At 45.5% G+C, this 24,355-nt stretch overlaps 1 protein-coding gene across 2 annotated transcripts; it reads right to left on the bottom strand.

Moving 5' to 3' along the window:
• Nucleotides 1-1,147: 1,147 nt before the first annotated feature.
• Nucleotides 1,148-13,788, bottom strand: CHMP7 (charged multivesicular body protein 7). 2 transcript variants are annotated; one of them, XM_045007130.1, is made up of 10 exons: nucleotides 13,409-13,788; nucleotides 11,546-11,720; nucleotides 9,226-9,411; nucleotides 7,168-7,301; nucleotides 6,691-6,739; nucleotides 6,242-6,361; nucleotides 5,778-5,876; nucleotides 5,384-5,444; nucleotides 4,112-4,267; nucleotides 1,148-3,004 (listed from the first exon to the last, which is right to left on the bottom strand). In XM_045007130.1, the coding sequence occupies exons 1-10, from the start codon at nucleotides 13,696-13,698 to the stop codon at nucleotides 2,940-2,942; spliced, it is 1,335 nt and encodes a 444-aa protein (XP_044863065.1). In that variant the 5' UTR covers nucleotides 13,699-13,788; the 3' UTR covers nucleotides 1,148-2,939. The 2 variants fall into 2 exon arrangements, with proteins under 2 accessions (XP_044863065.1, XP_044863066.1); XM_045007131.1 differs by having other exon boundaries at nucleotides 4,112-4,264; nucleotides 13,409-13,787.
• Nucleotides 13,789-24,355: the final 10,567 nt, after the last annotated feature.

The following is a 24,355-nucleotide window of genomic DNA, read 5'->3' as shown; positions in this document are numbered from 1 at the left end:
AGCAACTTCGCCATGCCTTGCCTCTCACAGAAGGGAAGTATCCTGTCTGGGAGTTTGGTACTCTGCTACTCCAGTCCCTACAGAAAGGATCTAGAACTACTGCCTGTAAGCAAAGTCTCAGCTACCACCTTAGGTTCAGGCAGTGTACAAGTAACTTAGAATGCTATGTGGGAACAAAACAACCCCCTTCCTCCGCAAAATTTATGCAATAGAGGGCCAGTATCACAGCATGGAGCAGACACACAATAATTCCTTGCCTTACTAATGTAGAATATAGCATTCAGTTCTAGGCATCGTCAAAAAATGGGGAGAGAAGTTGGGAATTTGGAGAAGACGGAAGAGTCTAGTTACTTTCTAGGACTGAAAATACAGGAATCAGCGGTTGCTATTCTGAATGTTAACCCTTAATTTAAAATCAATAAGGGAAAGTCATAGATTATCAAAGAGTAGGAGAGAATGACTTATGAAGATTAATCCAATAAAGTAGGTAATAACTGAACAGGGACTCAGACCAGGATTGTATAAGCATCCAAATGAGATCAATAACCAAGCATGGTTGTTTACTGTGATCCAAGGGGACATAACTAGACATAACAAAAGGAAGCCGAAGAAAGGAACATTTACATTGATTCTCTAAATGTTTGGCAGGGGGGTCTATTAGATTGTGGGATAGTGTCCTTGGTGAAAGTCCCAACATTTTAGTCATTTTATAAAATGGACCGGAGGAAAAGTGTGGGAATCAATCGTGCTGCTTTCTGGAAATGAACGAGAGGTAGAAAGGATGGTATGTCCTGAAGAGCAAAGAGAGCAATCACACGGCTTTTTAAGCCAACGTTCACAAACACGCCAAGGCTCCTGAACCATAAGCCAGCAGGGCTCTGTTTCTCACTGAAAGCAACTGCCTGTTTTAATTTAGACACAGAACAGAGCACTAGCAGAGGTCCTGTTGTGGGTACATCCAACAGCTGGGTGCATGGATTATCCATCAATCTGTTTTTGAAGTCAAACCACTGTCAGCTGCCCATTTATGTTTAGTGAGCAATCTTTCCATCATAGGTGTTGGAAGCACCGCGGGAGCAGCATTAATAACGTGATCAATGTCAGAGATAATGCAAGAGAGAAACTGACAGCACAATGGACATTTTTGTTTTTTTCCCCTTTTATTACACAGCAGGTAGAAAAAACAGCAATTGTTTCCCCTCTTTTTCTTTACAAAGGAAAGAAATACGGAGATTAAAATTATTTAGTATGATTGTGTTTGCGGCCCATGTGACTTGCTAACCCCTTGCACCATACCCTGCACAGGAGGAGGGGTCTCCACTCAGTAACAGCATTTGTGCAGGGGAGGAGAAGAGGAGCTGCTGTGTTCAGATGCAGCAGACTGTAGATGCTTCACTGGTAGTTCTCTCCCCCCTCTCCTGGAGTTGGGCTAGGTTCAGTGTCCCTTCCTCTGTTCATTACTCCATGACCCTTTATTACTATTCATCCAAACTGCCTTCCACCTGGCTTGAGCAATGGAGAGCCATTGGTACAGGAGGCAGCACAGGGCTAATACCCAATAAGCAGACACAGACTCAAATGTGGGGACACGAGGAGGAGACCAGTTAAAAATGTATACACAGCTAGTTCACCCTGCAGCCTTCTTTCCTTGGGTCAGCCCACACTTTGTACTCACCACTCCATGTCTAGGGCATGGTGCTCCCATCAGGAGCCAGGATACACAAGAGCACATTTGGAAGCACCTGCCTCGCCTAAAGCAGCTAATCCAGCCACGCTAGATGCAACTGGAAGCAAGACAGATCAGGCTTACCCTCTTCCGACTACACGATAAGCATAGTAAAAGTGACCTGCAAAGAGGAATTGCACTTCTTCCTAATGAACAAAGGCAGCTCCTAAAGGTTATTTCCTCTGCTTGTCTTTTTATATTAGAAACTCAGTTCTTCTCTAGGACAACTGGTGTCCTAGTGAAATTATGACATCTCAAGACTGCAAACTAAAAGAGAGGATTGTTAGAGTGTTTAATGCTCTGTTTTACTGTTACTGCCATTGTCTAAGGAACACTTTGGAAAAGGATACAAAATCCCCATCCATTCAGGGATGGTGTAAAAAGCTCACACTAGCCATCCCTGTGACTCCCAACAAGTTCTCCAGCAAAGGCAGGGAAGACTAAACTTGAGCTATCTGTTATTTCTACAAGTAAAAAACAAGCGGAAACTTAATAAACATTGCTGGCCTTTATCATCACGCAGCCTAAAACGCAACACCTTCATTTTAAAAACCCTTTGCAGGTCTCCTTTCAAGGCCTTAGTGTATTACAGAAAGAGGAGTAAATTTCATCTTGTGCTGGCAATTGCTGCCCCCTAGTGGCAACAAGGCTCATACAATAAAACAGTTATTGGTCTTGTTGACCACAATCGTGCAAATACAAACAAGGGAAGATAGACAGTACTATCAACATGTGTGTAAGCTTGCTGCAGACAGATGACTGTCAAGAACGGTACCTATGTTATGTGCCAAACGTTTTATACAACCACACAAACAGCCAGAGGTCAAGCAGCTGTGATCATACTGCGTTTCAGGGTCTCCTCAACGCTGGCCATAGCAAAACTGAGGATTGTTATGAAGTAGGTGAGCTCAGGAATTGTAATCCTGCAGGGAAGACAGAGCTCATTGGCAAGAGTGAACATCGTAGGCGACTTGGGATAACAAGTCAAACTGAGACCAGTGTAGATATTGACACTAAAGAGACGACAGCAACACCAGCTAGGATCAGTTCCAGAAAGGGTGGATTGTCATGGCAGTAGATCCTGTTGTTTAGCGAAGGGATATCCGGTAAAGAGGGGGGCATTAGCCCACACTCCAAAAGTTACTTTTTAAAGTTACTGTCACTAGTTAAGCAAGCTTAAGACAACTTCTCAAATTACAGCAGCAGGACACTGTTAGAGACCCAGTCCCAGGGCTCTTTTGGGTTCAGAATATGTAGAAGCAGTCTTTTGTGCCAAACCTACAAATGAAGAAGCAACAGAAGAAAAGTGAGTGTTTAGCAGCAGAATGGGTTAAAGAAAGACCAACCATATCCTAAGTCCCGAAGACAGACATAGGCAAACAGTTACTAAAACCCCATACTGTGTAAGTCCATAGTGGTTTCCTGACACAAAAACAGCATACCACCTAGGGTTTGCCCTCAGATGTAAAGGATACTAAACCACGTTTCAGGGCATAGGAAAGTTACTAATTGTTCAAAGATATGAAGAAAATTCTAGGGGCAGGTCATTCAATCATCAAGAGATTTCATGCCTTCCTCTGAAGCTTCTGATATTTACTACTTTTCGGAGACTACTGATTTGATCCAGTATGTTAATTCCTTTTTTTTTAAATTAACCTTAAGTCACTCATCATTACTAGGTGAAGCTGAGACTGGTGGCCAATTTAAGCATCTCTATCAGCTACATGAGAAGAAGAGGGGGCGCAATGAAGGGCCCAGAAGAACACTAAGAGGGTCTGCAGCATATTCAGGGACCTGGCAGATCAACCGTTTTAGCTACGGGCCTGCCAACATTTATAAAACAGACCAAAACACACTTTTACAACGACACACACAGCTGGAGCCATCCAGTTCTTCACAGTGCTCCGCTTTCGGAAGGAGTTAACTAGCTGGAAAACAGTTTCCACTAGCTACTAAAATAGGAGCTCTCTCTGTTTCACCATATAATGGGAGTAGGTCTGCTCAAAGAAGGGCGTCCTCTCTCTGTGATAATATAATGCTGGATTCACAGCCAAGGAGACTATAGACATTTAGCCACAGAATAGGGATGACATGAGCAAGGATAGAACATGCTTACCCCTCCACCCTGCAGCACCTCTCTAACAGGACAACCCTTGAAACCCCACTGACAGAGGTTTAGAGATAACTACGCTTTCCTGGCCCATATCATGCTTAGCCCAGTCTATGCCAAGACTACCAGGTGGTGCTAATTTACAGCACAGTGGTACATTTGTAGAGCAGGACATTTGATCGCTGGCAAGTAGACAGAGAGCCACCACCTCTTGAGATGTGGTTGTCTTTGATGCCAATAGTAGGCCACCAGCTAAGATTGTTGCTGATACATACCTCCATCCTCCTTCTCCAACTCTGCTTCAAGCTCAGTATCAGAGATGCTGGGAAGCAGAGGCTTCTGGGGAACAGGAGGCAGGTCCAAAGGCTCTTTAGTGGAGTCCTGGAGGAGACTATCCAGTTCCTTCTCAAGTTCTTCACTGTCAACCTCTGCTAGGTTAGAGAAGAAACAAATCAATCTCTGGGGGAATTAAACAATATCCTCATAGCATAAGAAATGGGCTGGAAGACCATATAAGCAAAACATCCCAGTGGCCAAGGAAGGCACTGTAGCAGGAGAGTGCTGCAAGGACAATCCTACATCAGTGGAAGAGCTGCTCACTCACGGCTGGACACTAAGACAAGATGTCATTCCCCTTTCAAAGGGAACATTACACTTGAGAACCTGAGCCTGAGAAGCTCCTGCCAAGTCGTCTTTTACCGGTGGTTTGCATAGATTCCTGCTCAGGTAAGAAAATTTAACACTGACTTTACAAGTCAAGTTCAGAACCAGCACTAATGTCCCAGTTTCAGCTTCTACCAAAGTTACTTCAAGCCAGAAAGAGAACCATTGCAACTCTCCTACTATCCAAAAATGTGAGCAGCGCCGCATGCTTCTTCCTCAGACAGGGACCTCATGCCTCAGGGCAGAAGAGGCAGAAAGTTCAACACCTAGGATTGGGGTGGGAAGGATCTGTCTGCTAAAGGCAGTAGGGACTGATACATCCTAACCTCAGTCAGAGGGTATCACTGCTAAAGCCTGTGTGTGGTGGAGGGTCTGGAGGTGGGGAAGTGTTTTGGAAGAGACAGATAGCAACATAAGTGTTGTAGAAGATAAACCAGGAAGAAAGGAAGATATTACAAAAGCTAATAGTGTCCATCCAAAAAACAGACTCAACTACTCAGTAGTTTACAGCCCCAACCTTGGAGGGCTGCAAGCAATTCTATGAGCTTGTATGTCTGGAGGAGTCCAATTGTGAGCTGGCTCCCATCCCCAGTTCTCCATCTACCTAATACTAAGTCCTGCCATGGGTGCAGGGGACTAGACTAAATGACCTCTCGAGGTCCCTTCCAGTCCTATGATTCTACCTGTTGAGTCACTTGCAATAAGTGATCAGACACCAGGAGACTACCTGTAAACCCTTACTCCCTCTACAAGGCACCAGTAGAGCAGATGACTCTGAAGGGCTGAGAACAACTGCCTATTCTCGGAGAACAGCCACTGGCAAGCACCTGAATGGGGGGGAGGGGGAGGGGAGGAGAGAAAGCCCACAAAATGGATGAACTCACCCAAGCCATTGATCGACATTCCTGCCAGAGCCTGAACGACTTCATCCTGGGTGTCACAAAGCTGGAAGAGAATTAACAGTACATGGCTGTGCAATAAAGCCCTTCGAGTAGTTTTAACCGCAGTTAGACACTACACAGATGAGCGCTGTAAAAGAACATCAGAGAGCATCTACCAACACTTAAAGTGCTAATGTTGCAGATATTTTAAGGACAAAGGAGTAATATGGAAGTTGATTTAAGGAAAGTTGTATGGACCATTCAGCCCAAGAGACATGCAGAGCATAAGGGCAAAATAGTGTCAGAAGCCTCAAGTCTAACACCTGGGAAATGTGCTTAGTACATTCACCCACAGTTTCCCTATCTGTTCTTATATGCCACCATCATCTCACAATACCTCCTGAATCTGATCCACCAGGTTCTCTGCCTTCTCCACAGTGACATCTTTCATGGACAGTTTCAGAGCTCCTACTCCAGCCTGGTAGGCATTGAACACCTTAATAAGCAGAAAAGAAAGGAATGTTACTTCTATTAAGGATGTGTTCCTTAGACTAAGGAAACACTATAAGCTGTTGCTTCTTCAGAAAAGCCCTAGTGTCTGTCTTCTGCTATCCTAGCAGTTTTTTCAGTAGGACAGCAGCATGAAAAGGCAAAAAGAGGATGCAGCCAGAGGCCAATTTCCTTGCCACAATCACAATAAGACTCCTAGGCCATCCTCAGTATCTCTTGTAGAGTAGAGAGGATGAGGTCTTACTCATATACAGGAGCTCTTCAAACACAGAGCTTGAAGAGGTAGGTAAAGCAAAGCAACTTGAGCAGGAAAGTGAACATATGACACGAGAGGTGGAAGAAGCACACTACCATCTGATCTGTCTGAGAAGCATATATACGATCCAAGATGCCTTGAACTGCATCCAGCTTGGAAAGGAGCTCTTCAATCCGCCGCTCTGTCCTTCGCTTGGACTTCAAATATCTCAGTGCCTGGGAACATGCACACAAACTTGAATCAGAAACCAGGCAGCATCCAGAAAGTCCCTTCTTAAAACAACTATTCCAGTGCAACAAAGCACATGCCATGGGCTGACTTTAGGACTGAGATGCCCTCAAACTCTCCTCACCATCCTACTCCAGACAAGAATGTTTGCATGAGGTGGCACCATGTGAATCAAGCCCCTCTGCCAGAGCAGTAGGTTTTGCAGGTTTCAGAATGGTCTTGGCATGCAACACAAACTCAGAAGTTGCCCATCTCATACCACAGTTCCAAGACCACAGCTTCCAAAGCAGAGCAGGCAGGGTCAGAGTATACTTACCAACTGCTTTTTGCCAGCTCTACAAGCGATCCGGGCATCTTCTTTACACCTGCAAGGACAAAGGGCAAGGAGAAGCTCAAGCCTATAAGCAGGAGGGGGTCAGCTGTGATATTCTCCACCCCATCCTTCCCTCTACCACTGTTCAGCCACTTGCAACTGGCTCACTCAGCTCCAGTGCACCCCATAAATCACTACACCACTTTCCAGGATGCCTACTAGCAAATGATACAAAGTATTCTGGGGTGCATCCAAGGACAACATATGGCAAGTGGCTGATGTGGAGACACAGGGTAAAATGGGTGGAGAACCCTGGGTTGCCATATTTCGCTCCCCATGCACCTGACAGACAAATAAGAGGCATTTCTTGCCTTTTCACAGTCACAAGAAAAAAGAAAAAAAAGAAGTCCCTCAGCAACACATTATACATGCACTAAGGCCAGGTCACAAGCAAAGTTCTCACACACACACACACAATACCTCTCTGCTTCCTGGGAAAGGGACTCCACCTTCTGTGATAGTAGCTGCTCACTCTGCATCAGCTGATAGACCCCGATGTCCACATCATTCACTGGGGATACTTTGGCATGCAGACCTCGGGCAAACTTCACTATCTAAAGGAGGAGCAGCACATTACTGAATTGCCAGACTGTAGGATTTGTGTTCTTGTAGGATATGTGTTCTCACAAGCCGAAATCTCTAGAGCAACATCTACACCAAGAAAGCAAGACTTCTTCCTTAAAAAAATAAAAGGCTGTGTAAACTCTGCCGTCACAGTTCCTTGTTCAGCTTTGGGCCCATAATACTAAAAGGGACACTGGTAAATTAGAATCTAAAGAAAGGGCAATGCCAGCTTGTCCTATAATCCAGTAAAATATCACATTTGAGCCATGTTAGTATGCAGCCATGATGCCTCAAAAGAATGCCCAGAAACTGCAGTGGTGTTGCGTAACTTCATGGGGGCATTCTTCTTTTGGACTCAGCACCAATTACTTAGTGTTTGTGCCGCACTTTGAAGATGTGAAGTGCCCAAGTATTACTGCTATCTAAACAGTGCCCCTGCATGATATTAGCGAGCACTGCACAGCTGAAGGTGTCATCATTCAGATTAGATGTGAAACTAACATCAGAACCACTTACGGTCATTAGAAAGCCTATGGTACAACCCACCGCCCAAGAGCTGTAGTATTAACCTCAGTGTTGTATCCAAATTCCAGCTGGAAAGATTACATTCAACCACTCCGAAATCCCTATTCATCTTCAACTGGTTACAGTGTTCTCCTTTTCTTCCTGTCCTAGACCACTGTGTAGTGTTGCTGGAAGAACACCAAATAACTTGTGTCTATAGCTTGGCCATCAGCTTGTAAAGTGTAGAATTCTTTGGAGTGAACAGCGCTAGATATTTACAAGATTGTTTGGGGAGTGGAATTTAGACCCCTCACTTAGTGAACACTCTAGACCCTCAGCCCCGCACCACCAGCTTATGATAATGGGGAAAAGCCATTTCTTCCTGTACACATACAAGGTGAACGGCTAATGGAAGACACCGGCATTTAGCCATAAAAGTTAGTGCCCTGTCAGCAAAACAGAATGCAAGACAAGAATGGGACCACACACACTCTACATAAGAACATAAGAATGGCCCTACTGGGTCAGACCAAGGGTCCATCTAGCCTGGTATACTGTCTTTCAACAGTGGCCAGTGCCAAGTGCCACAGAGGGAATGAACAGAACAGGTAATCACCAAGTGATCCATCCTCTGTCGCTCATTCCCATCTTCTGGCAAACAGAGGCAAGGGACTCCTGCCCCTCCTGGCTAATAGCCATTGATGGACCTATCCTCCATGAACTTTTCTAGTTCTTTTTTGAACCCTGTTATGGTCTTGGCCTTCACATCCTCTGGCAAGGAGTTCCACAGGTTGACTATGCATTGCGTGAAGAAATACTTCCTTTTATTTGTTTTAAACATGCTGCCTATTAATTTCATTTGGTGATCTCTAGTTCTTGTGTTATGAGAAGCAGTAAACAACACTTTCGTATCTACTTTCTCTATACCAGTCATGATTTTATAGACCTCAATCATATCTCCCCTTAGTCATCTCTTTTCCAAGCTGAAAAGTCCCAGTCTTATTAATCTCTCCTCATATGGAAGCCGTTCCATACCCCTAATCATTTTTGTTGCCCTTTTCTGAACCTTTTCCAATTCCAATATATCTTTTTTCAGATGGGGTGACCACATCTGCACACAGTATTCAAGATGTGGGCGTACCATGGATTTATATAGAGGCAGCACAATATTTTCTGTCCTATTATCTATCCCTTTCTTAATTATTCCCAGCATTCTGTTCGCTTTTTTGACTGCCGCTGCACATTGAGTGGATGTTTTCAGAGAAGTATCCACAATGACTCCAAGATCTCTTTCTTGAGTGGCAACAGCTAATTTAGACCCCATCATTTTATACATATAGTTGGGACTATGCTTTCCAATGTGCATTACTTTGTATTTATCAAAATTAAATTTCATCTGCCACTCTGTACCTTCTCTCTATTCTGCTCCATGACCGTGACCCTCTTTTCCTTCTGCAGCTGGAGCAGCAGTAGATAGAATGTCCTCTCATCCGGACATATGCTGGCACAGAGTGAGCGCAATTCTGAGAGGACAACAACAGGGTGGGAAGAGAGAGCAGAATTCTGATAGAGGCGATACACTTCCTCTGCCTTTTCCTGAAGGAAAGAAACAAAACTGTTAGTGTGCATTGGGATCCCTTTCTTATTACTGCAATGGGTGCCAATCTGACATCTCTATGCCAATGCAGATTTCATACACAGGTGAAGAATCACAACAGCATTGTATCATGGCCCACACAAGTCATGTATAATCAAGAATATTTTACCAGCAAATCTACACATAATGTATAGTTCACATATCGTAACTCATAACACAGCATGAATAGCATGGTGTAGAGATATGAGCACAGGAATGGGAGACAGAAGCTGTGGAATAGTAATCCCAAGTGAAGCAAGTCACTTCACCTCTCCCCCACCTGTAAAATGAGGATAACACACACCTAACCTCACAGGAATACTAAGGATTTATGTTTCATTTTTAAAAAGCACCATGTCCTTATCAGCTTTCATATCCATGCCAAATGAATGTGTTTACACTCCTATGTTGTCTCCTCTGCCAATCAAACTATCTCTGTATTCTCTTCCCACAGGCTTATAAATTACCTGATATCATAGCTCTAGTCTAGAACTTTGAGGAAAGGTGACTTTTGTATTTTAGGAACTCAAAGGTCTGGGAGTATATTTTATTTATTGCATACATTACACAGTAAAGTTTCTAAAAGTCCCAGGGCTAAAAGTGGACTATGAAGGTTCAATTAAAAGAATTGTTTGTAAAATTTAAAAAAAGGGAAAGTTTATAATTCTTTAAAAACAGCCTTGCTGTTAATGGAATATAGGAGAATCACTTGTTCCCTCAGTTCCTGAGGCACTGGAGCTGCAAGCTTCCTGTTTCCTCTGCCAAAGCATATACCAAAATAAGCAACAGACACTGTATGGTGAGTAAGCCATTCCATAGCTCTTACTATGCTTCTCAAAGGTTTTCCTTTTCGACTTTGTCCCAATTCAAACTTTTTTTTAAATTTCAACTTAATCAGTTAAGCCATTTTTTCACATGTAACACAAAATACATGTCCCTTTTCAAAAATGAAAGTTACTCTTAAACTTGGAATCTAGACAACTTAAAATAATTTAATAAATAAAGCTGAATGCAGTGTCATGAATTCCATCTGCCCCTGAATCCCACAGTGAACGTTAGAGGCTTTACAGTCACTTTTTTTTTTTTTAAAGGGTTTATTTCCTGATGCTGTATAAAAGCCCCATTCTAATATGGGACACTGACATCCATGAAACAACAGTGCAACTGTACACGGAGTGCTGTCAAGTGCACAATGCAAACAAGTTGAACAGAGAAAAGAGTTCTCTATAATCCCAGTGAGTTATAATCATTTAAGCTGCTGCTTGTAATGAAAATAGGTAACAAGAGTTCAGAAAAATGTGATTTTTTTTTAGTTGATTTTTCACTTCAAACTCTTATTTTTTAGTTCAGCTAACTCAAGGACATAGGGCCAACTAAAGGAATCAGATGCAATGCCACTTAAGCCAAATGGGGCAAGACTGATTTACACCAGTTTAGAATCTGGCTCTATTTTTAAACTTCAAAAGTTGCCAGAAACAAGGGCCTTTCACAGGTTTGGAGACGCACGTACAGAAAAGTGTATAAACACTGCTTCAATTTAATTTTAAAGCTGCATGTGAATTCAATGAAGACAAGAGATACTGGATGGACAGTCACTGACACTTATGTATGTATCTATAGAACAAATGGTGCTCAGACAGTAATCTGCAGGCTTCCACACATACTGTACTGAAAAAATATATATACCTGAAACTTAACTTGGAGGAGGCCCTTTTTAAATGTAAGAGAAGAGTGGCCCCACAGCAGAGACTGCCAACTCTGCTCATGCGTTATGATTCAGTGTCATTCACTAGAAAATAAACTGAAAACCCATCAACTCATTTTACAGAACTCATTTTACAGCCATTACATTAATATCTGAACATATATGTTCAGATAAGGGCTCTATGTCCCATCTATGAGCCATTCAAACCCCCTCCCTTCTCTTGGGTTTTTGAATGTACATGAGTAGAGATGACCCTTTCCTGTTAATGTGGGGAAATCTTTATTATGTGATTCAAGGAAAACCCATCTCAACACCCTCCCTGCACATACACATACTCCATCCTCATAACATGGGTAACCAGGGCAAGCTCCAGACAGCGCAATGCTCACCTGAAGCAGCTCCACAAAAATCAGCACTTCCTCCTCCTCAGGCACTTTACTGTCACCCAGCACACTTGACAGGGTCCATTTCAGGGGCTTCAGAATGAAGATTCCCACACCCCATGAGATCCAGCTGCTGTCTACACTTGCTATGAAGTCTGACTCCCTCTGCAGTTTGCCACGTCTGAAGAGAGTAAGACATACAAGAATTAGAAATGGACGTGGCAACCCAGTCCCCACTGTGCAGATGTAATCATCAGTGCATGTAGAGATCTCTGTGGAGAATCATCTTTAGCAGTAACATTTCCCCAGCACAGAACATATAAGTTGGTTCACAATTCCAGTAGATTTAACAAGATTGTCTAACTGAGCGTTTATTTTGACATCAATTTGAAATCTCAATTTAAAATAAAATTTTATGTACAATATAAAAATGCTCAAAAACAACTACTGTATTTCCAGTTTATTTACTTTGGGCTTTTGACAGAATTTATACACAATGGTTTACTATAAAATCTTCCCTATAGTCCGTTTCCTTTCCTATTTGTGTGGGGATTTTCCACACTGCAAATTCAAAGAAAATAGTTCAAGGAACTTCCTCTGCCTACACATCCTCTTGCAACTTTGCTGATTTTACAAATATTTTCCTATGTTGTTCTTTCATTTTACAATGTGAAAATAAAACACGCACACACAAAAAAAGGAAACTGGCTGCAGTGAAGCTCTTATAGTGATTGTTCATTTGACAAAACTTTATGCATAAAGTACATAACCTGGAAACACAAATCATTCTCTCCTCTGATTTCTTCCAGACATGACCATTGTGTGTGTTATTTATAATACCAGTAGGTAAATGATTTTCAGACTGGCATAAAATATGTGGGTTGTTCCTTAAGTATTTTCAAGGGGGAACAATCTCAGTGCTGTTGCCCCCTACGTTGGATAGAGCCTATGAAAAGACAAAACATTGCCTCTAGTGCCCAAGCAGCTTCTACAGCACCACACCTAATCCTCCTCTCCAGAGTCTTCTGGCAAACTGGCCTCCCAGCACCCACTACAATATGGCCCCATGCACTTTCACGCAAAGCAGCCTTCCCAATGCCCCTAAGCATATTGCTCCCTATGCCCACTAACTCCTTTTGCCTCATGCACCTTCCCTGCTACCCACGTGTGTCCAGCACCCAACCTTTGAAGTGAACCCTAGCATACCGCTATCACTCTTTCAGCTCAGTGCCCCCTCTGATCCACGCCCATCAGTCCCCCTTATGTACAGTACTCCACAACTCCTACCACATTTCCCACCGTAACACCCCACGCTGCTCAACGTTCCTGTGCCTGGCATACTGGCATATTGATCACTGGCATATTGCCCTCTCGGTGCTCCACATCCCTCCCAGCATTTCCTTGCACCCAAGGACCCCCAGCATATCATGCACCCTAGTGCTCCATGTCCCTTGTCTCCCTGAACCCCAAACCCACCAGGATATTGTTCTTGCTACTACCGCATGCCCTGTGCACTCCTATGACTTACATCTCTAATAACCCATTAGTATACTGTCCTCTCTAAGTACCCCACACGCTGCACCTCCAGTGACCCCCAGCATATTGCTCCCAGTACCCCACCCATATACCTGCACCTGGTGACCCCAGTCACCACCAGTGACCCCCAGCATATTGCTCCCAGTACCCCACCCATATACCTGCACCTGGTGACCCCCCCCAGTCACCTCCAGAATATTGCCCTGCCTTAGTGTCCCACGTGCCTAGCATCCCCCAGTGTGGTGCCCCCTTAGCGCCTCAGCCCCCCCCCCGCCCCGTGCCCAGCCCATTGCTCTGCCTCCGGGCGCGCCCCGCCCCGCCCCGGGCGGGTACCTGAGCAGCTCGCGGAGCACGGTGCCCAGCCCCAGCGGGACGCTGCCGCGGCGCTCGAAGGCCTGCTGCAGCTCCCGCAGGCAGGTCCGCACCGCCCCCCGGCGGCGGCCCCGGCCCAGCACCAGCTCGGCCCAGAAGCCCATCTTGCTGTCCCACTCGGTGCTGTTCACCTCCCGGCTCTGCTTGAAGGCCGAGAACAGGAAGGCCATACGCTCCTCGTCCGACTCCCACTCCGGGGGCAGGGCCCCCTCCGGGGCCGGCCCGGGAAGCGTCTCCGCCGGCGAGCACATCTACGCGAGCCCCCGGCTCCCAGCGCGGCCTATCCCCCGCCCCGCCGCGGCCCGCAGCCTCTCACTGCCGGGCAGCCGCACGGCGCATGCGCCGCCGCCCCGTTTGTGAGGCCTTCCCGAGCATGCGCCGTGTGGCTGACTGGCCGGCAAGGCAAAGTTCTCTTCCCGAAATGCATTGCGGGAGCCAGGCTTGGGGGCGCAGAGGGCGCCCCTACCCGCCCCTGTGTGGCTGCTGGGCTGTGGGGGTGCTAGTGCCACCCCCAACATGGCCCCCCCAATAGTCATGCCAGCATCATGCTGCAAGGCGAAAGCTGTGTGTGGTAACCCCATGACATCACGGTGCTTCAGAATGACATCATCATGTCAGACATGACATCATGCCAGCACAGCACCACCACAACTAAGGCGGGTCTCCACGCACGTCACAGTGTGGGGCCGCCTGGGAATGGCGTCATGGTGCGCCGGGCCTCATAAAGTTACTGTGACATCACGACGTTCCCAAACGACACCCTGTCACCTCGGAACACAGGGTGGGGATGCCACATATCGCAGCTCAGCACGGCATGGAAAAACAACACGTCACATCAGTCTGAGGCATGCTGAAAGGTCACAGCATAATGACATTGTCTTAAAATGTCAGCTCACTCCACCCAACCACCGTCACGCCATGGTACAACAGGATCACGCATAAACATTACCATTTTGGGTCAAAATGCCTTCACAGCATGAAATAACATGTCCCAATGTCAAGCAGCTAGGTCAAAACTGGCATCAATCACACAGTATCAGAATGTAATGTATTCAAATGTCATCGTATCATATCATCAGCTTTGGTTGAAGTTTCACATCACCTCAAATCATGGAGAAAGTCCAGAGAAAGGTCTAGAAAACAAGACCTATGAGGGAAGATTAAACAAACCCAATTTTTTCAGTCTGGAAAAGAGAAGATTGAGAGGGGACATGCTTCAGTCTTCACGGCTGAGGATGTTAGGGAGATTCCCAAACCTGAGCCGTCCTTTGTAGGTGACATATCTGAGGAATTGTCACAGATTTAAGTGTCACTAGAGGTGGTTTTGGAATTAATTGATAAACTTCACAGTAACAAGTCACTGGGACCAGATGGCATTCACCCAAGAGTTCTGAAAGAACTCAAATGTGAAATTGCGGAACTATTAACTATGGTTTGTAACCTGTCCTTTAAATCGGCTTCTGTACCCAATGACTGGAAGATAGCTAATGTAATGCCAATATTTAAAAAGGGCTCTAGAGGTGATTCTGGCAATTACAGACCGGTAAGTCTAATGTCGGTATCTGGCAAATTAGTTGAAACAATAGTAAAGAATAAAATTGTCAAGACACATAGAAGAACATAAATTGTTAGGGAAAATTCAGTATAGTTTCTGTAAAGGGAAATCATGTCTTACTAATCTGTTAGAGTTCTTTGAAGGGGTTAACAAATGTGGACAAGGGATCCAGTGGACATAGTGTATTTAGATTTCCAGAAAGCCTTTGACAAGGTCCTTCACCAAAGGCTCTTATGTAAATTAAGTTGTCGTGGTGTTGGTATCACTAGGCATAAATCTAGGTAACTCGGGAGAATGGAAGACCACAAGTGTCAATAAAGTCTTCTTGCTCTGGGCCTATGTGAACCAAAGTACCTCTATGTGAAGCGCTTCTGTTAGCCTTACTAAACTTTTGTAACCTCCCGTGCTATGTGCTGATTACTAGCAGCTGCAAGTCCACTTGGCACTAGATGCAGCCAATACTAGATAAGATAGGCGGAAAGCAGATGCTGTAATCAAAGTTATATGCATAAGAAAGTAGCCCCTACACAGTGGAAAAGTACAAATAAAAAGAAACAAAGGGGGTATAAATGCTGGGACCCCGCCTGTGTGCGGGTGTGCAGGATTTGAGATTGCTATTTCTCCCTTGCACCTTATTTGGGCTCAAATAAACTTGGTTTGCTTCTCCACCCTGGTGTGTTAATTAGTGCGACACACACTGGGCAACGAACCCCACTGTTGCCCCCCTCGGGCCCTCTGGGCTGACAACGATGGGATAAGAGGGAAAATCCTTTCATGGATTGAGAACTGGTTAAAAGACAGGGAACAAAGGGTAGGAATAAATGGTAAATTTTCAGAATGTAGAGGGGTAACTAGTGGTGTTCCCCAAGGGTCAGTCCTAGGACCAATCCTATTCAATTTATTCATAAATGATCTGGAGAAAGGGGTAAACAGTGAGGTGGCAAAGTTTGCAGATGATATTAAACTGCTCAAGATAGTTAAGACCAAAGCAGACTATGAAGAACTTCAAAAAGATCTCACAAAACTAAGTGACTGGGCAACAAAATGGCAAATGAAATTTAATGTGGATAAATGTAAAGTAATGCACATTGGAAAATATAACCCCAACTATGCATACAATATGATGGGGGCTAATTTAGCGACAACTAATCAGGAAAGAGATCTTGGAATCATCATGGATAGTTCTCTGAAGATGTCCACACAGTGTGCAGCGGCAGTCAAAAAAGCAAACAGGATGTTAGGAATCATTCAAAAAGGGATAGAGAATAAGATGGAGAATATCTTCTTGCCCTTATATAAATCCATGGTACGCCCACATCTTGAATACGGCGTACAGATGTGGTTTCCTCATCTCAAAAAAGATATACTGGCATTAGAAAAGGTTCAGAAAAGGGCAACTAAAATAATTAGGGGTTTGGAACGAGTACCATATGAGGAGAGATTAAAGAGGCTAGGACTTTTCAGCTTGGAAAAGAGGAGACTAAAGGGGGGATATGATAGAGGTCTATAAAATCATGAGTGGGGTGGAGAAAGTGAATAAGGAAAAGTTATTTATTTGTTCCCATAATATAAGAACTAGGGGCCACCAAATGAAATTGATGGGCAGCAGGTTTAAAACAAATAAAAGGAAGTTCTTCTTCACACAGTGTACAGACAACCTCTGGAACTCCTTGCCTGAGGAGGTTGTGAAGGCTAGGACTATAACAGGGTTTAAAAGAGAACTAGATGAATTCATGGAGGTTAAGTCCGCTAATGGCTATTAGCCAGGATGGGTAAGGAACGGTGTCCCTACCCTCTGTTTGTCAGAGGGTGGAGATGGATGGCAGGTGAGAGATCACTTGATCATTACCTGTTAGGTTCACTCCCTCTGGGACACCTGGCATTGGTCACTGTCGGTAGACAGGATACTGGGCTGGATGGACCTTTGGTCTGACCCAGTATGGCCGTTCTTATGTTCTTATAACAGTTTTCAAGTACATAGGTTGTTACAAGGAAGAGGGAGAAAAATTGTTTGGAAACTCTGAGGATAGGACAAGAAACAATGGGCTTAAATTGCAGCCAGGGAGGTTTATGTTGGACATTAGGAAAAACTTCCTGTCAGGAGGGTTAAGCATCGGAATAAATTGCCTAGGGAGGTTGTGGAAGCTCCATCATTGGAGATTTTTAAGAGAAGGTTAGACAAACACCTGTCAGGACTGGTCTAGATAATACTTAGTCCTGCCATGAGTGCAGGGGCCTTGACTAAATGACCTCTCAAGGTCCCTTCCAGTCCTATGTTTCTATGACAGAATATCATATTGTGACACTATCACCACATTACCTCTGAGGGTCAAGTGACATCCAACTGCAAAGCATCATCTTCACAACATAATGAGGTAAAATTCCTCATTATTATTAATTTATTATTATTATTAATAATATTACATTTAATTTATCCTACAGTAGCATCCAAATGCAGCAATCAGCTAGGGGGTACCATTGTGCTGAATGCTGGAATAAAAAAGGAGAGATTGTCCTGACGCATCATAATCAATTCACAACACAATGTAATAATACTTAGCTCTTATATAGCACTTTTCATCAGTAGATCTCAAAGCACTTAAATCTTTAATATATTTCTTCTCACAACATCCCTGTAAGGCAGGGAAGTGCTATAATCCCCATTTACAGCTAGTAACTTTCTCAAGGTTACACGGAAAGTCTGTAGCAGATCAGGAATTAAACCCTGATTGCCCAGATCCTTCCTCATCAGAGTGTGCCAAACATTACTATGTAGGAATGGATCAAAATGTCATCTTGTCACATTGAAACTTCATCGCAAAAGGGCAAAGCCCCATCACATTGTACAAAAAAGTATCACTTTAACCAAAGGGTCATGGTGTTGTGCAATGCAAGATTGCCCCACTGAGCGGCAATGTCATTGCATCAGGTCACTGTGTGATCACACTGCACTGTCAACTCACTAAGTCCGATCAAATTGTTCATAGGCTATAAAGCAGCAGTGTTATGTCAAGTCACAAGGTCTTCACATCAAAAAGCAACATCATCGTTGTCATGGTGAAAAACTAAATAAAGACATCTGTATTTTGTGCTCGTATAACAAAACAATGTTATAAAATTGAGCCATTGACTGAAGACTTGGTGTGTCTCATGACAAAAAAATGAAGATCAATAAATATATGATCTAAGGCTAATCATAATGTATGGCAGATGCTGAAAGTGTCTTCATTTTAAAAGTATTTATCCATTCTAAGGGTTTGGCTACACTTGCAGGTGTGCAGCGCTGGGAGTTAAAGCTGTCTTCGTACAGCTGTGTAGGGAAAGCGCTGGAGTGTGGCGTCACTGACAGATACCAGCGCTGCAGTGTGGCCACATTTGCAGCGGTGTTGGGAGTGGTGCATTATGGGCAGCTATCCCACAGAGCACCTCGTCCCATTTTGGCGCCATTTTGGCACCGTGGGTTGTGAGAAGGGGGCGGAAGGTGTGGGTCATTTTGCTTCCTGTCCCAACGCCCCATGATGCATCGCTTCACATCCCAGCAATCCCTGTTTTTCCGTCCACATTTGGCGCCATCTTGACCCTCTCAACGGTTTCTGTGCAGCACGATTTCTGTGGGAAATGGAGCCTGAACTGCTGAGGAGTATGCTGACGAATCTCGCCAGCACATCACGTTTGGCAGTTGAGCTATTCCTTAAGATACAAAGTGATAAGGAGTCTGATGATGATAGCGAGTCGCCTGACGCGTATGACACTAAATTGCTTCTGGCATTCACGGAAATGCTTAGCACCGTGGAACGCCGCTTTTGGGCTCGGGAAACAAGCACTGAGCGGTGGGATCACATCGTCAGGGAAGTCTGGGATGATGAGCAGTGGCTGCAGAACTTTCGGATGAGAAAAGCCACTTTTGTGGGACTGTGTGCTGAGCTCGCCCCCACCCTGCAGCGCAAGGACACGAGATTGAGAGCTGCCCTGACGGTGGAGAAGTGGGTGGCTATTGCAATCTGGAATCTGGCAACTCCAGACAGCTACTGATTGGTCGGGAACCAGTTTGGAGTGGGAAAGTCGACCGTTGGAATCGTGTTGATGCAAGTTTGCAGGGCCATTAATTGCATCCTGCTAAGAAGAACCATGACTCTGGGGAACGTGCAGGACATTGTGGATGGCTTTGCACAAATGGGTTTCCCTAACTGTGGAGGGGCGATAGATGGGACGCATATTCCTATTCTGGCACCACCCCACCTAGCATCCGAGTACGTTAATCGGAAGGGGTATTTCTCTATAGTTCTCCAGGCGCTTGTGGATCACCGTGGGTGTTTCATTGACATTAACACAGGCTGGCCTGGAAAGGTGCATGATGCACGCATCTTTCGGAACACTGGCCTGTTCAGGAAGCTGCAGGCAGGGACTTTTTTCCACAGACCGGACGATCACAGTAGGGGACGTCGAAATGCCCATTGTGATCCTTGGAGATCCCACTTACCCGTTAATGCCTTGGCTCATGAAACCGTATACAGGGAAGCTTGACAGGAGCAAGGACCAGTTCAACTACAGGCTGAGCCGGTGCTGAATGACTGTGGAGTGTGCTTTTGGCCGTTTAAAGGGGCGCTGGCGATCTCTGTATGGGAAGCTAGACTTGGGGGAAAGCAGCATCCCCACAGTTATATCCGCGTGCTGTACCCTCCGTAATATTTGTGAAGGGAAGGGTGAAAGATTCAGTCAGGCATGGACCTCTGAGGTTCAATGCCTGGAGGCTAAATTTGCACAGCCAGAGAGCAGGGCTACTAGAGAGGCCCAGCACAGGGCTTCAAGGATTAGAGATGCCTTGAGGGAGGAACTTGAGGCTGAAAACCAACAGTAATGTTTGGTGCCTTGCACGGGAGTGAAGTGCAGTGGTTACAATGTTGGTAGGAATCTGTTTTTCCTAAGCTGATTTGCAGTGCCTGTTTCTTTCCTGGGCTAAGGTATCTTTGACTTTCTGCAATAATAAAGATTGTTTTCAAAGCCAAGAATTCATTTATTGAAAAGAAAATAACTTTACTGACAGACACACAACATTTTGGGAACCTAAAAGGGCAGGGGGGTGAAGTGGGGAACTGTTCAGTCACAGGTTTGAATATGTCCTGTCTGGAGTGCTGTGCAGTGACTGCTGCACTTCAGGATGGCTATACTGCATGGTGATGGGGGTTGAGTGCAGAGGGTAAGGGTCGTAGTTCTCAGGGCTGGTTGGTGAACGTACAGGTGTTGGAGGCAGCTGGTGGTGGTAAGAACCTGGATTCTGGGGAAGGGGGTTTTCAGCTGACATTGGGGCACAAGGGAAAGAGTTTTGGGATGGGGAGGGGGGGGGCGGCGCAGTAGCGCTCTGCCTGTATGGCTATGAGTGCCTGGATAGAGTCCGCTTGGCGCGCCAGGATGCTTATCAGCTGCTTTGTGCTTTTCTTCCTGGCCGCTGCATTTTTCTGGTGGATCCTGCTTTCCCTTTCCCTCCAGTCCTGCACTTTTTGATTCTCTGTGGCAAAATGATCCATAACTGCTTGCAGCAGGTCTTCTTTGCTTTTTCGTGGCTTCTTCCGGAGGTTTTGGAGTCTTTGAGCTGTTGATAACATGGGCAGCTGAGAACTCAAGGTTGCTTGTGGAAAGGCAAAAAAGGCAACACTTAACAGAGGCAGCATTGTTTATATCTCAGACAGTTATTCCCAGGGGCGGGTCCAGACCCCAGCACGCCAAGCACATGCTTGGGGCGGCATGCCGCAGGGGGTGCTCTGCCGGTCACCGGGAGGGCGGCAGGCAGGGTGCCTTTGGTGGCATGCCTGCGGAGGGTCCGTTGGTCTCGCGGCTTCGGTGTGCCTGCGGGAGGTCCACCAGAGCTGCGGGACTGGCGAGCAGCAGAACTCGCCTCCCTCCTCTCCCGAAAAATTTCCATCCTGAAAATAAAAGCCGCTTACCGGGAACCCGCTCCTCTGTTTGTCCTCCACCAAGTACCGGCTGCTGCGACTGGCTACCTTCCTCCTGGCTTGAGAAGAGCTCCTGGCTGCATGCCTCCAGGAACTCTGGGGTGTCTCCCCCGACCCCAGTACCCTCATTCTCGGTTTCCTCCTCCCACCCCCCTCCTCCTCCCCTCCCTTGCTCTGAAGTGTCCATCGTGGTCCTCGGATTGGCAGTGGGGTCACCCCCAAGTATCGCGTCCAGCTCTTTGTAAAAGCGGCAGGTCGTGGGGGCAGCGCCGGAGTGGCGGTTTCCCTCACGGGCTTTGCAATAGGCACTCCGCAGCTCCTTCACTTTAACCCTGCACTGCTGCGCGTCCCGGTCATGGCCTCTTTCCAGCATGGCCTTTGATACCTGCCCAAAGGTATCGTAATTCCTACGGCTGGAGTGCAGCTGGGACTGCATAGCTTCCTCCCCCCAAACACTGATGAGGTCCAGCAACTCGCCATTGCTCCATGCTGAGGCTCGTTTGGCGCGTGGAGGCATGATCACCTGGAAAGATTCACTGATTGTACTCCACACCTGGCTGAGCAAACAGGAAGGGGATTTTTAAAATTCCCGGGGCATTTAAAAGGTGGGTCACCTGAGGCCAGGGCAGTAGAGTTTGAACTGATGAGCAGAGTGGCTGAACAGGCATTCTAGGATACCTCCGAATACCTCTGGAGGCCAATAACAGTGCTTTTGGTGGCCACACTGGCGGAGCAGCGCTGCATCACCAGTGCTGCAGTCGTTATTCCCCCCAGACCGAGGTGGAGTACATGCAGCGCTGTAGCCAGGGAGATACAGCGCTGTATGTGCCCTGCAAGTGTGGATGGTGAGTGAGTTGCAGCGCTGTAAAGCCACCACCAGCGCTGCAACTCTTCAGTGTAGCCGAGCCCTAAGAAAACCCTGCCAGTTAGCTGTATGAAACAGCAATTTTCAAGACAATCTACCTATGCATGTGCATTTTACAGCTCTATGAAAAATTCTCTCTGAAGCAGAAAGCTCAGCTCAACTTTAATTGGGGAAGTTACAACTGCTGCTCTATTATGTATCTAATCCATCATATTTCTAAGGCACCTATCAAAGTGATATCTAAACAGACAGCTCTGAAGTAGCCAAACATTTACTGTGCGCAAAGGGCTCTTTGAATCAATGCGGTTATTTCCTTTCAGAAGCAGGTGTTCACTACAACAACAGTTCCGTCTCACTGGTTAGTGGGACCTCAGTGCTTCGATAAGCATAGTATGCCTCATGTACAAATGTACATAACTAGACTTCCTAGGTCCATTTAGTTTGCCCCATAGAGGTAAATCTCTTCCACATTTGGGACATATCTCCTACTCCCCAGCCAATTTCTACAGATGTCACTGTCACCCCACTAGCTTCTCCTACACCTCCTCAGAGTGTTCTCCACTAGTTTGTTCCTCTCCCTTCTAAATAGGGTGACCAAATGTCCCTATTTTATAGGGACAGTCACAATATTTGGGGCTTTTTCTTCTATAGGCGTCTATTAAACCCCCACTCCCTGTTCTGATTTTTCACTCTTGCTGTCTGGTCACCCTACTTCTAAAGCACATGGCTGGAGCAGGGAACTGAATGAAGAGTGTGGGCGGGGCAGAAGTATGCATTGCTATATTGCTCTTTTCCCCATGCAAGGTCTTGCTTGATTTGTGCTCGACTTCCCATTTTTGCCCACGTGCACCAAGCTCAGCAGAGTCCTGAGGACTGGCTTATGAGAGAGAAGTGAAAGGTCAACATGGATTTCCTTTTGAGAAATATTTCCTTTAATATTATTCCTTATCCACCCCGTACCCATTACAGGGCCTGATCACCTCAGATTTCTGCATAAAGGGTGTGCCAAGCCTGCAGGGGGTCTGAGGCCATCCTGGACCAAATTATCATCTGGTGCCACTCCACTGAAGTCAATGGAGTCATGCCACTAGAAAATGTGGCCCTTTTTAATTCCCAGCATGCTTGTCAGAGCTGAGAAATTTCTTCTCCAGCTGGAAATTTCAGCGGAAACCTTGTGAGAGTCCCGTGGTTCCAATCAAAGGAAACCATATACTAGAGAATGAACAGCAGTTTCTTAAAACAATAGCCCTATGATGGATGGAAAGTTAGTCTTCTGGGAAAAAACCTAGCAGGTGGTCCCTGGAGTCCTGATTCTAAGTTGTCTGGATGCTTCCAGAGCAGGAAGCCCTGTGTCACCTGATAGCACAGAGATCCAAAAGGCAGCATACTAAGTGACCCTGCCCCCCACAACCTTGGGGATCGTCCAAAGGAAGCGAAGCTGCTAGGCAAGACCTTCCTTATACACCCAGACCCTGCAGCCAAAGCAGAGCTTTTTTGCGTCACGAACTAAAGCCCTGCTCATTTATTTTCAGAAAATGTTATACTGCTGAGAGGTGGCAGCTTGACAACTTTGCAATCTGAAGTCCTCTGCTACCATATGGAACAGGCATAGCACAAACTGAAGCAGGGCATGTTTCCAGTGCAGTGTCCCTCAGTCCTGCTCTGGAGAGACCACTGCGCCGGAATGCACCCCTGTACTCATACCCTAGCCACTGTTGTAATAATCTTGGTATAAGGTATGCCTGGTGAGGTATCATTTGAAAACTCGTAACTTGCTGATCAGTAAGTTCATGGTAAAAATGTGTGTAGTAGCATTATGTGTAAAGTTATAAATTTCCCCCTGTATGATGTTAAAAATATGTTCAGATTCACATTGCACCAAATTAGTCAAACAGACCTATCTTGAACAAAGGAGTGTATACTCGTCTGTTTACTGCTTAAATGCAAATTAAGAGTCATCAAGCAGAATGGGGGAAGGGAGAAAAATAAATAAAGCTCACACAGGTGAAAAAAAACAGCAGGGAACATCCTTCCACGCAGACTCTTTGACTCCTGATTCTCAGCTGGAAATGCTTTCCAAAGGGGAACTGAAAGTATAAAAAGGAGGGGCAAACACCCCAAGGGACCCCTCTCTATCTCGCTATCCATCTCACCCTTTGTGAGATGGATAGCGAGAAGACAAAAGAAGCAGACATTGGACTCGGGGGAGAGGTCCTGACCTAGAGGTTGGTCAGTAATACTGCTGGAAGCCTGTGTAGAGAAACTTTGCTTGAATCTAATATAGTTTGTGAAGTTAGGCACTAGAAAGCTTTTTATCCTTATTTTTTTGTAACCATTTCTAACTCTTATGCCTCATCGCTTGTACTCACTTAAAATCTCTCTTTGTAGTTAATAAACTTGTTTTATCTAATTCAGTGTGTTGAATTTGTAGTGTCTGGATAACTCCATTTAAGGTGGCAAGTTGTGGTGTATTATTCCCTTAAAGGAACAATGGACTTAATATATTTGGACTGTCCAGGAAAGCGCTGGGCAGTACA

The sequence above is a fragment of the Mauremys mutica genome, chromosome 2, assembly GCF_020497125.1.
Source record: "Mauremys mutica isolate MM-2020 ecotype Southern chromosome 2, ASM2049712v1, whole genome shotgun sequence".
NCBI classification, from domain to species: Eukaryota; Metazoa; Chordata; order Testudines; family Geoemydidae; genus Mauremys; species Mauremys mutica.
This window is presented reverse-complemented; position numbering and strand designations above follow the sequence as displayed.